Source organism: Leuciscus leuciscus (assembly GCF_965113295.1).
Source record: "Leuciscus leuciscus genome assembly, chromosome: 21".
Classification (NCBI taxonomy): Eukaryota; Metazoa; Chordata; class Actinopteri; order Cypriniformes; family Leuciscidae; genus Leuciscus; species Leuciscus leuciscus.
In genome coordinates, this window is record NC_138745.1 from 9,012,880 (window position 1) to 9,026,404 (window position 13,525).

Sequence of the window (13,525 nt, forward strand, 5' to 3'; positions counted from 1 at the left end):
ATGCCGCGTGAAGGCGCGCCTTTTTGATGTCTATAACGTTAATTGGTTCTCTCATGTCATGCAGTCACAACGTGCTAATTCTGAATATGCACAACTGCATTTGAGATTGTAGAAGCACGAGGGATTTTCACTAAACAACAGCTTTAATTTCAATCACAAAATCCATCAAATGATTTCCGAAGTCATATGAACCACTTTTGTGGTACTTTTTTTGTCTTTTTGAGCTGGATAGCCGCTGAAGGAATTCTTAGGAGTTTGGGAGGACATTGTGATCTAATAGTTTTTCTATAAAAAGTCTTAACATAAGTATTATTAAATATCCCCCATGCAGGGTCAACAGAGTGCTGGTGATGATGTATTTTTGTAGGCCATCCTATAAGTTAGCATCACCCTGGTTCCATTGACAAAAACTCAATAGGATTTTCCATTGGCTTTTGGATTATTGCAGAACATAAGCTCTGCGGGCTTGCATTTTGTTCATTATGATAATAAACGAACAAATGAACACAGCTTTTATGAGTTTTGAAGCCTAAATACAATCACCAGAAGTAAAAAGCTCAATGTAGGCTGTAAACGAACTACACCACGGTTGCAAGACTTCAACGTCAGCTTCCGACAACTCTTTCATTCTTTATTTAAAAACATTATCCCTGCAAATTTGAGTTAGAATGGTCTGCAAGAGAGTGATTATAAACACAACGAGGCTGTGAAAGCAGACTAGTGAGTAGATGAATGAACCTGTATGCCGTGATGATGTTTAATATCCCCAACAAACTCTGTAGTCCCATTTAGTTACTTGTTAGCAACCACATTTTTCAAGACAAGTAAAAGCTTAGAAAAATCACAAGGGGGTATTTGATCTTTTTTATAAAAACATGAAAATATCTTGTGCTTGTGTTAACCACAGCCCGTATTTCAGCCATTTAAATTAAAACTCATTCAAAAAGCCCAATGACTTCAGGATGATGGAGCTGGAAGTGCTAAAATGCTAACTGTGTTTCCAGGGTTTTTGCCTACAAAAATATGAAGAACAGCTCATATTCAAGCCTTCTTGACAGCAAACACCATTAAAGACACATGAATGTTTTCCATGTGACTGAACGTCCTGGTCAGATTACATGAATAATCTTTTGTTTGTTTGTTTGTTTTCAATCAAAGCTGCTTATTTTCATACCACATTCCTGGAATGCTTAATCACGGCTCCAAACACATGTATGGAGTCAGGACGGCCTCCTCCGTCACGGCTGTCCCTCAGGGTTTGACCAGGATTTGACTTCACGATTAGAGAGAGGTCAGGCAGCCCCTGCTGGCTCTTCATGTTCAGCTATGGAATCATAGAGCGCTGCTCTATAGAGATAACAGGCAGCATGGGTAATTTCTCCGTCATCTGAGGAATCGCGTGTGCCGGTTTAGTCATAATGGTAACCTTATCGTGCCCAGCAAGAGATCTGCACGGGAATGACCAGTTGCACGATAATATCTCACAAGCACTTGTGTGGAGAGACATTAGTGATTGCTGGCGGCGTGCAAACTTTGCTGGCATATCAGCGTTCAGCAAACTGACAGCAGTTTAGTTTACCTCCCATCAGCGGTTATCTGAAGACGTATGCCACTCGGTTACACAAGACAAACAATATTTGGCTAAAGTTTACGCTCTCTGGGGGGAAATGGAGTTTGGACACGCAGAGATTTGTGCGACGCTCATGCACACACACCAAAACAGAAGTTCATAAATGGGTTCAGGAAAAGGTCAGTCGCACACTTAACACACACTGCACCATTAACTAAATGTTTCCTTAATTGTTTGAATTATATGGTAGTTGTGTCCCCTTTTCCCCTGCCCCCGCCCCGTCGCTAATCCTCATGACCCCTCAAAGGCTGCTCAGGTGGATGTGTGTGTGTGTGTGTGTGTGTGTGTGTGTGGTGGAGGGAGGGCAGAGGGAGGAGCGATGTCTACACTGACCCATGGCTGAACTTTGCAGAGATTTCCTGTTGCTGCTGTAGACAGTGTGTTGTGCCGTGGAGAGGTGCAGATGGCACGATCTATCCTCCCGTTCCCTCGCTTTGAAACTCCATTAGTTCGCTCCGTATGATCAGATTTGCTGTTATTATCAGCCCCTGGTTTTGCACTTATTTGTTTGGGTTGAATATGTCAGTGCTGCAAACAGTCAGGATGTGTTGTTTTTCCTAAAAACCTTTTATTGTGGCGATATTAGTGTAAATGGATTAGTGCAAGATGAGGCTTCAAGGGGTGAATTTCATTAGATAATATCCAGGTCATATATGAAATTAGATTTTGCAGAAAGAAATAAAGCATGTTTTATGATCATATAGGTAAAAAAAAACTAAAAAACACTCATTACCACAATGCATCTGGGCATTTTACTTTTACATTTGCTTGTAATTCTCAGTATTGTTAATGGTTATGCTGTAATGATTTTTTATTCAAATCAAAATGAATTGAAATGAAAGGCAATTTAACAAATACTACCATGATGTATAAATACTTTAAAATGTAAATAATATTTGAATATTTGGTAACACTTTTTCACTTTTAACTAGTTGCTTGAATATTACTTGGATATTGGCTGTTTATTAATTCTTATAAAGCACATATTAATGCCTTAGTCTGCATGACCATATTCTATGTCCCTTAATCCTTCTCAATACCTAAACTCAACAACTACCTTACAAACTATTAATAAGTAGTAATCTAGTTTATTGAGTCATATTAATAGTAATAATACGACCCTAAACTAAAGTGTGACCCAATATTTTTTAACACATTACAGTAATGCGAATTAGAGGAATGTGAATGTGCTTGATTGAAATAAAAAAGGATCATTAATAAAATTAAATAAATTGCATTGTGACACAATTTTGGCCTAGATTTCTATGTGTTTGGATTTTTTACTCTTTGTTTGCATTCTCAGTGGTGGAGTCTCAAATTCGTATTACTTTGAAAGTAATAAAAAGATCATTTAAAAACAATTTTATTAGACAACAAATTTGAAAAGCAACAAATTCTATCATGATGTATAAAAACTTTAATTTATGTCATGATGTATTTTTCTTCATATGAGATGACATGTAATAAAAACTTTCCCACATTTCATTAGTGATCATTTGTGGGAGTAAATGTTCTTAAATGTTGTGAAAAATAATAAAAATAAAAGGATAAATAGGTGTCATTTTCTTTATGCAAAATATAATTACACATTTTTTTATTTTGTTTTTGGTGTGAAATATGACCTGGACATATTCCTGACAGGCTTTTGCCTTGAGGGTTTGCCTTAAAAGCATTAGAAATGATAAAGGAGAAAAACAAAGGACCTATGTTGCTTATTTCAAGCACGTCAGCCTATTCCTGGGGGTTGGCGGCACTGGAGCGTTATTGTGAATGAACATGCACTGGGGCAGGCCATGCAAAGTAGTTAGCGGGGACTAAGCAAACAGAGCTGCCCTTCAAAGTGAGAGGAAGCATCATAAATCCAGCCTGGCGACAGGAGACGGTGTTCCTCCTCAGCTCCTGCAAACCTCTGCTCCGCCTCACCCATTCTCCATACAAGCAGCCCAGCAGCAGCCTAACTAATATCCCAGCAGGACTGAGCACAGGTGAAGGAACCAAGTGCACCCTTCCTGATTTTTGTGCTTGTTCATTTTCTCTGGGGTTCAGTCCATCCATCCAAAGCCGGCTTTTATGATGCTGATAAGGATGCTGTGGTGGCAAATTGTTGGATGCTACACGTCCCACAGCAAGCGTGAAATCTGGACTGGTTTTGTTGCTTAATAGGAGCAATCCACGTCCAGCCAAATGGAGGCATTTTGCACACTTCCCCTTCTCATTCCCTCTCTTTAACACACATGCACACACACACACAGCTGTTCTTGGCCTGATGGCCACCAATAAACAAGAAAAGTTCACATTCCCAAAGGCGGCGGGGTCAGGACCTCAAAATAAAACGGACAAATCTGATTGTGGAATCAGCACGTGTCGCCAGGCCGGGGTTGGAGGGGGGTAAGGGTAAGTCGAGGACAGAGGCGAGCGAGCGAGAGAGAGAGAGGGCAATACTGCTGCCCTCTGTGTTTGAGTTTATGAGAGCTTTCCTGTGTTTGTCCCCTCGCCGACCTTGTGGCACTGGGATGCTTCACCTATGTTGTGGTTTCTCACATCTATACACCAGTACAGCAAGTGCTGTTGTTCTTAAAGAGTGACCACAGCATGTTTTCTTTACCCATTAAGGCCCATATTGTGATTATGCTATACAGTGATCAGAATATTGTTCTAGTCCAACAATCTGCATAATAGGAACAAAGACATGCACACTTGTCCTCGCTGTTCTATTATAAAAAATAACCTAAACTCGTTGGAAAAATGTGCCTACATTTTTTGCAAAAATCAAAAAACAACCCTATACATACAATTCAATACGGTTTTCAGCTGAAATGACCACTAGTGGTAGTAAAATATCAACAACTTCTTTGCACAGTACTATGTTATGATGACCTTTGAAACACTTTTACCATAGTGCCAAATTTGAAAACTAAGAAATTTTGAAGTTTGCATCACATAATCAGCAATTAATCAGCACATATGGCATTTATGATGTAGTAAAGCTCGGTAGCTCACCTGGTACAATATTGCACTTGTGACGCAATGTAAATGCATTTTTTCCCTCACGTTTGCTTTTGTTAAAACTATTAGTTAGTTTTGGGGGATGGTTTAAAGAAGGTGGTATGTTATTTTCAAATGCGATATAGCATTAACCCTTTAACCAAATTATTAACTGCTGCAACAACCAACGTAATAAAATGTTGCAAGATTCATGTTTGTTTTGGATAAAACTGATCACGCTTTTAACACCGCTTACTGGACATTTTGTAGCAAAATGTGCGAGAAGCAATGTAATAGTTTGCAGTAATTTCACCACAGGCATGTATTTCCAATAAGCTTGGGCTGCTAGAAATACTGCAAATAATTTTGCGGAAATTGCTAAATGTTGGTCATGATACTTTGAAAAGTATGTTGAAAAAAAATAACTGCTGAACTGCTGAATTGCTGAACTTCTATACCAAAACTGTCTGTATTTAATATAAATTACATAATAATTTTCCAGTTTTTTCAAATGTTCATCAAAATGTTGAACATATTCTGTATAAGGTATTTAAAATATCTATAAAACCCAAACATTTTTACATGTTAATCATGACAATAGGGCTTATGCGTTCATATGATACTTGCAGAATATGACCAAGTAATATTGGAATATTCTTTAGCATATTCAGTGTCCTGGCAGAGTCAACAGCACTACTGGACACACAGGGAGGCGCGATTGTGGGTTGTCGGGTGTGTGCTCACCGAATTGAGGGCTCTGGAAACATAACCCGTCAGGGATGCATCTTTCCCCTCCACCTCCCGCTGAACTCCCTGCTCACTGGTTGACCTGATGTTATCAGTCGCTTTCACACTTGGTGCCGCTTCTGGTTGTAATTACACCGTGTAATGGAGCATCCTGTCAGCATGTCTCAAACGCCGCTGGGCCCTTATCTCTCTGGCTAAGCATCTGCCGGGGCTCACGATAGAGATCTGCCAGGACAGTTGCGCAGAGAGAGGGGCAGCCAGACAACTGCTCTGAGTGTTGCCCATTTGGCAGGTGGCGTTTTGCCTGCTGCTGCAGGTGCAAGAACAATTTTTTTTAATTGTTCAAATGAGAACATTAGCATGGCTATTATGTATAGTAGCAACCAAGTAAACCACAATGCTCGGGTGTTCTGGGTGGTTGCCAGGGCATTGCTATTCTGGGGTGCGTTTCCCAAAGCCAACTATGGTCGCAAGTTCTGTCGTTACCAACAGAGTTCAATGGAACTTGCGACCATAGTTGGCTAATGATGCTTGTGGGAAACGCACCCCTGGGTGATTGCTACAGTGTTGCTATGCAGTTGTTAAGGAGTTCTGGGTGTTTTCTGGAGCATTGCAAGGATGTTCTCACTGCTAGGTGGTTGCTTACTGGCCAAAGTCAAAAGAGCCCACCTTCAAGTCTCTATGATTTCCTAGTCTCCAGATGGGGCTCGGTTTTTGTAATCTGCCCAGCAAATATCGTAAATCTAGAAAAGTAAAAGCACACCTTTCCTCAACAAATTGAATGATATGAGGTATTATTGTTCCCATGATCTCGTGTAAGTAGCACCAATGGGATGAGATAACTTCAAAATCTGTTTAAAACACTAACTAAGTTTGGTTCTGTTTCCACTTGGAATTAAGATGAGTTTTCCGTTCCGGGCAGCACTAAATAAAGGTGGAAACCGGGTCTTAAATGATTTGTGATCGGATCACTGAAAACATATGGAGGAATACGCCCTGGTCTCGTGAGATATCGGGTCCTCTCTTGAAATTGGGTCTCCATTAGAACCCCAAGCGATCCAATTAGCTCATTAGCTCATAAGCTGAAAAGTATTCGTGCACCATTCGCCACTCCCTCGCCGTTCCCTCGAATGTGGGCCTGTTTACACCTGGTATTAAGATGTGTTTTGGTCGATTGGTTCACAAGTGGATGTCGCTAAATACAGGTGCAAAGAGGGTCTAAAAAGATTTTAGTTGGTCCACTTTCGACCAATTCCAGAGGTTGTCGAAAACGCATTCGACCGGATTGCTTTCGTAGTGTAGACGCTCATGTGGTCGGATGTGTTTGAACAGCCGCAAAAGACCGTCTACTCTCCACCTACAGACCTAATGTGTAAACATTATGGGAGGTGCGCCAGCCAGATGGGATTTGAACTTTGTCGGCTGAAGACTTGGTTTGAACACAAAAACGTACCAAGCACAATGTTCTCTCACCATTCCTGATTTCTAACACACACAACACGTCCGGTGTGGTCTAGCAGCTGTCATAGCAGAAACGAAATTGCGTGAGCTTACTTTGTCCATTAGATCGAAAGATTGGAAGAAAACATACATTTACCTGCCCATAGTGCCTCCCCTCGAAGAAATCAGGACAGGAGTGGTTGAAATTGGGCAAAAGAGACGGATTAAAACACCAGGTGTAAATGGGAATGTTTCTCCCTTGTCTACTTGTGATCCGATCGACCAGCGCGCGTCTTAAAACCAGGTGTAAACAGGGTCTGTGATGTAGAATGTGGCAAAATAAGTGTCTCAACAAAATCTGAAAACATGTGGACACAAAAGACACATTGGAAATGCTTGTTAATACCTGGTCGAAATGTATCTCAACAAGGGTTACTATAAAATAAAATACTATGAAATAAAATAGATGTTAACTGAAATAAAATAAAAAAGTAACCTTATTTTATTGCAACATTTTTAATTTTCATTTAGTTTAACTTGATGTACTAAAACAACTAAAACTGAAATAAAATTGTATAAAAACTGTATAGAAATATTGTCACAATAGTATAGTATCTCTATGATACTAAAATCGGATCTCTGAAAATGTATTTTAATACCAGGTGGGAACTGAGTCAATGAGCACTAGTAATATATGCCTTATCAGACAACACTAAAAACGTTGATTGCAATATTTGTTGTTGACTTGGTGCACGTGTTTTATAGCTGGAACCAAAGATGCAATTGTCACAGTAAGTTCAATAAGTCCAAGTTCATTTCTCTGAAATTCATTATGGTATAATTTATTATCTTTTATCTATGAATGTTCATTTCCCCATTTAGTCAGCCAACTTAAATCAACACCTCATCATTTTATGTTGAAAAACAAAGGATGCAGATGGTGCCTGTATGTGGCTGGCTGCTAGACTGTTACTGATGATGTAATCTTACACAGATGAAGGCGGATATGTGTTGATCTCATTCTCAAACACTATAAAAATTAACTATTTTTTAAAACAAACTCAAAGTTCATACCATTGGAGTATAGCAATTATGTTTGTATTCATAACTGATCGCATCAGTTTTGTGTAAATTTTTTGGACACCATTGTACAATCGTCTTTTTTGCTCCACTGTCACGTCAGCTGTCTTTTGAACTTAGGTCTCTTTCAAGGGGTGTTAATCAAGGCACCATCAAGGCAGGATTTTACAGTCACTCATGCAATCATCTCCTCATCTCCTCTGCTGAATGGGCAGTTGTGAAACACAGCACTTCCCTGTTTAATTTGAGGTCGATGTGAGATGATTTCAGGCACATGGACAATTCCAGTGAACTCTTTGATGGGCAGCACTGGGTTCACCCATAGTTCAGGGTAATTCTGGGTGCAGAGACAACTCCCATTCAAGCCTTTATTTTGATCGGCTACCAATTAGCTTTGACACTGAGATGCAGTCATTGCCGCTTGATTGGCTTGACTTGGGTCAGGGAAATGCCTCTCTTTGAAAGGTAAAACACAAAGCAATTGCTGATAACAGCTGATTCTGAGAAGATAACCTGTTTAAGCTGTCTCAAAGCATTTCCAGGTTTCCTGTAAATAATATGCTGTCACAATCAAAATACATCCTTGGACTCCAATTCTTTCATATGATGGAGATAGTATGATCTGCATCAGTGCGATGTGAGTATTTCCACAAATTAGATCTCTTTAACATCTCAGTTGCTTCTCTCAGACAGCGATGGGATTTAATGAAGAGCAAACTGAGACCTTTTCTCCTTAAAAAAAGATCCTAGTATTCTCACATTTGTATTCTGTTGAGTTTCAGATGAGATCTAAAACAATATGTACTCAAACATTTCTCAACAAATGCGTTGGGAAACTTGTACCTCGTTCGTTACTACGTCATGGCAAGCATTCAAGTCGGATACATAACACGGAAGTATCCTAAAGAAAACAAAAGTATTATTATCATATATTACTCGCAAAAGCATTCATTATAATTCACTACAAATTTGCTTTCCACTTACTGATATTTATATATTTTAGACATATTATATGAAATTATCTATTTTATAGATCAGAGCTACAATGTTTCAAACTGGCAGGCCCTATCCAATGACGCAACTTGTGTATCATCTAGAATTCATTCACTTTGCCTACAACTTCAAATTGCAGGGCTATTCATGTGCTCGTAACTCATAATAACAATATATTCAACTCCACTTGAATAGCACATTAGTCTCCTGAGCTATGAATGAGTAATTCCAAATAAAATACTTGCACTGTTGTTGTCACGTAAATGGTGGTCGTAAGGAGATGCGTGACGCAGAATAAATAACAATGATACGGAGAGAATAACTAGGAAAATACACAGAGAATTGCATTACTAACCGCACTTAACTCAAGACGTGAACTGACAATGAACTGAACAGAACTTGATGTTGTTCATCAACCTCAGAGTTGATGAGTGAACTAAACAAGAAACAAGTAACCAAGTAACTAATAAAACTAACACAGAGTCATTAAGGTCACAAAGAATGCTAAACTAAAAGGATATTCATGAAACAAACATAATCCAAGACAGACATCCTCCTTCCAAAAGGCGTGTCCTCTTGGCATGCACTTTAGTCCAGCAATGGAGGGAGGGGGCTTTGGAGGAGAATGAGGAGCTGGCGAAGTACAGGAAACAGGAGGAGCCGGAAGAGGGGAACACCACGGCGGAACTGATGGAGTCTGATGGTCTCTTGGATGGAGCTTGGTGGGCCAACCGACGGAGGTGGAGCTGGTCAAGGTGGAGACCCCAACAAAACGGAATGGATGATGGACCGGAGTGACATTGGAGTCCAGAAAGTCCAAGGCGATGCTGCCAGTTTGAGGGACCGAGGCGAAGAAGGGGGCCTGGCAGAATGGGGTGACATCGGAGGGAGTGAGGACCAAGGCAGAGCCGGAGGGAAGAAGGAACCCGGTGGAACCGAAGGGGTGAAGGGCCTTAGACGCAGCCAGAGGCCCAGAATTCAGCAGTGGAACCAGGATGACGAAAGTCCAAGCTGGAACTGGACGGACAAGGAGCTTGAGTGATGTCAGACCACAATGGAGCTGAGGGAGTGCAGAACCAAGGTGGAGCTGAAAGGTTGACAGGGCGAGGTGGAGATATGGGCTTGGAGGCCCAAGGTGCAGCCAGAGGATCCATCTCACAGAGCCGAGCTGGTGGAGAGGAGGCCCAAGCCGAAACCGGAGGGCTGGAGGGAGTCAGCGTAGAGGGCTAAGCCGATGAAGCAGAGCAGGTGAATCCATGGAACTGGATGGAGCCAGCTGTGATGACGGAGACATCGGGCTGAGCAGGTGACAGGGTGGGACTGGATCATCTAACGGATTCCTTGAAGCGAGCTCAGGTGCAGGGATAAGGGTCGGAGCTGGATCCATTGAGAAGTTAATGAGCCCTCCTCAGGAGAGGACTGTCCCCGTGGTGCGGACTCCGGGATGGACCTGATGGTGGGCTCTGGCTCCTCAGGATGGAAATGGCTTTTGGCGCTAGCTCCGGGATGGACTTGTTGGCAGTCTGGCTACTTGGTTGGCTCTTAGGTGGCTCTAGCACGTGGTCCGTGGCTGGCATTGATTCTGGCTCTGTTTCCATTGTAGGCTTAGGCATCAAAATCAGGTCCACAGCAGAAGATGTCTCATGCCTTCCAGGGACTCTGGGCTGGGACGATAAGTCCTGTCTGGAACAGGCAGAGATGGCTGCTGGTGATGGAGAATGTGCCGGTGAGTCGTATTGCAATTTTACAGTTGTAATGTAAAATAAATAATAATCATTTTTATTATAATAATATTTAACTAAAATTGCAATATGATGATTATCATATTATTTTCTTGAATACTTGATTCTTTTTACAGTAAAATATTACAGATATTACAATATTATTTTGTTCTTATTTAATATTTATTTTCTGAAAAATTGTAATTAGATTGCAAATCGTGCAGCCTTACTAAACCCATAGATGTGAAATATATTAAATGTGACTCAGTTTGCTTGTTTAAACATGTCACCTAAACGACCACATTTGTGTTGTTTCTGTAACATGCACAGTAAAAGCTCCAGAGGACAACTGTAATGGTATCAAGGCTGATCTTCCACAGGGTAGGACTATTCCAGTGCTCACTGTGAATGTTATAAACTTCTGAACTCCTTCTCTCTCTGATTGACTAATCTATAAATAAAAGCTCATAAGTGTTAAAGGGTCACATGCAGTGTATGTGGTTAAAACGCATTCCTAGTGAATCTTGGCTGAACCCAGATCTGCTGTTCGCGGTTCCAGCCGCAGTAAAACAGAGCTTCTCTGCTGGTGACAGATGGAGAGGGATGGAGGTCTCGGCAACGGCTCAAGGTGAATCGGAGGGCAGGCCAGTGAAAAACCCATTGCTCGAAGCGAGCACGGAGAGAGAGATACCTCGCTGCTACCGACTGTACACCTCGGCTTCTCTTGGTGTCGTGTAAGGATGAGACCCTGCGCTCCTGTCCTTTAACCCCCTCTCTTTCTTTCTCACTCCCACAAAGGAGACGAGACAGTCCTTTGATGGTGACAATGAAAGATGGCCAATGCTAAGGAAAACACTCGGCTATGATTGATCATTTGATGCATGGCCTCAACAAAAGTGAAAATGGATGATAAATGCACCAGCAAGCACACGGGGGTAGAGGACTTACACGTGAAAAGAAGAAGCTAATGGAAGTACTGCAGCAATGTGTTTGTAAAAGCATCTCAAACTGCTGCTGGACAGACGTGTGCCAGCCTGAAAGGATCATTAAACATGCTCAGAGACAATATGCAAGTGCCATTAATATAAGAAATACCTAATGATGAACTGCTGGATTATTGAAAATTGAATGCACACTAGCATAGTTATTTACACAAGTTTATGTAAAGAGGGTTAGGGATAATGATTTTTTTCCGATTAACTGCACTGTCGAAGTATTGTCTTCTACATTCATCTCCCTTCACTTTTGAGTGGAACGGCCACTTCTCAAAATCCAGTTAACAACTGATGAATAGAACCGAGTACCTGCCCTACATTTTTTCTTTTTTGATAATCAATTACCCTCAGATGTGTGACAATACAGAAGAAAATACCTTTTGCTACTTCTGTTTCATCACGACTTTAAGCATATAGATAAGCATAAGCATATGTGGGAGTGTTCGTGAAACCTGTTTGAAAATTATTGTTTTTGCAATTCTGTTTGTTGATGCTCGTGGTACAGAAATTACACACTTCACCTTTAATTGTCTTGCTTAGAATTTGCCCAAGCCATTGTGACTAGCACATGGAGAAATATTGAACTATAATGAGGGCAACAAACTTGGAAGTACTTCGTGCAGTTCAGGGGAATGATCCAGTTTTAACAGTGCTCTGAAAACTGGACCTCACAAGAAATTGAAATTTGGCTAAATAAGACATGTGAAAAGGAGGGCCCAGCATTTTTACTCTGCCTAATTCACCTAAGGTATGGTTTCTGTACAGTTATTAATGGGTATAAAGCATGCAATACGAGACCGTTACAAAGGGATTATCATGATGAGTCACATAACATATGCATTATAACCAAATCACATTTATTTTCGTAATAAACATGGCAGCAGTAATTTATGCATACAGTAATTTGTTTTAAGTATGATTAATAATATTAATTTATATACACATATATATAAATAATATATATATTTTATATTCTATATATAAATATTCTATATATATATATATATATATATATATATATATGAAGAGTTCAGATGCAAAAGCCTCTAAGTGCCATCTGAAATTTTCTTCTAATGATCATTTTTATCAAGCTCGTATATTTAAGTTCAGTAGTTTCACTTAAATGACAATTAATAGGTCATTTTCATTGCTATTTAAGTGACATTACTGAACTTAAATATACAAGCTTGATAAAAATGAGCATTCAAGAAGAAAATTTCAGATGGCACTTAGAGGCTTTTGCATCTGAACTCTTCATATATATATATATATATATATATATATATATATATATATAATATTATATTCTATATATATAAATCATAGTCACATGGTTGTATTATTTACAGTATATGAAAGTATTTAATTTATATATTTTTACTTATTTGTTCATAAATTATTCATAAATTCATGGATATATACAGAATTTGAAAGTATGTTAATTGAGTTTTCTCTTTATTTTACAATTATTAATAATCTATAATATTTTTTTAAATAGTTAAATATATAATTAAATTTAAATATATAGTAATATATATTTTATATAAATGGATGTATTATATTTGGTATATGAAAGTATTAATAGATGTTTTATTTATTTGCATAATCATATTATTCATTTAGATACATTAAATATTTTAATGTAATGTAGTTAAATATATAATTACATTTAAATATATGATAATATATATTTTATATAATTTCACATGATATTATATACATTATATCAAAGTATACAAATAGTTTTTTTTATTTGCATCATTGTATTAAAAAATATAATAATTAAAATATTTTAATGTAATTTATATAAAGTTAAACACAATTACATAAAAATATATATTATTTATTTTATTTAAAATTGCATGGATGTATTATATACAGTATATGAAAGAACATTTATTTGCACAATTGTATTAATAATTGATAATAATTAT

The 13,525-nt window shown here is 38.9% G+C and overlaps 1 protein-coding gene across 1 annotated transcript; it reads left to right on the top strand.

Moving 5' to 3' along the window:
• The first annotated feature begins 1,325 nt into the window (after window positions 1-1,325).
• Window positions 1,326-12,457, top strand: LOC309485490 (uncharacterized protein). The gene is made up of 3 exons (XM_082152352.1): window positions 1,326-1,749; window positions 10,479-10,601; window positions 11,156-12,457. Exons 1-3 carry the CDS (start codon window positions 1,734-1,736, stop codon window positions 11,332-11,334), a joined length of 318 nt encoding a protein of 105 aa, XP_082008478.1. The 5' UTR covers window positions 1,326-1,733; the 3' UTR covers window positions 11,335-12,457.
• The last annotated feature ends 1,068 nt before the right edge of the window (window positions 12,458-13,525 follow it).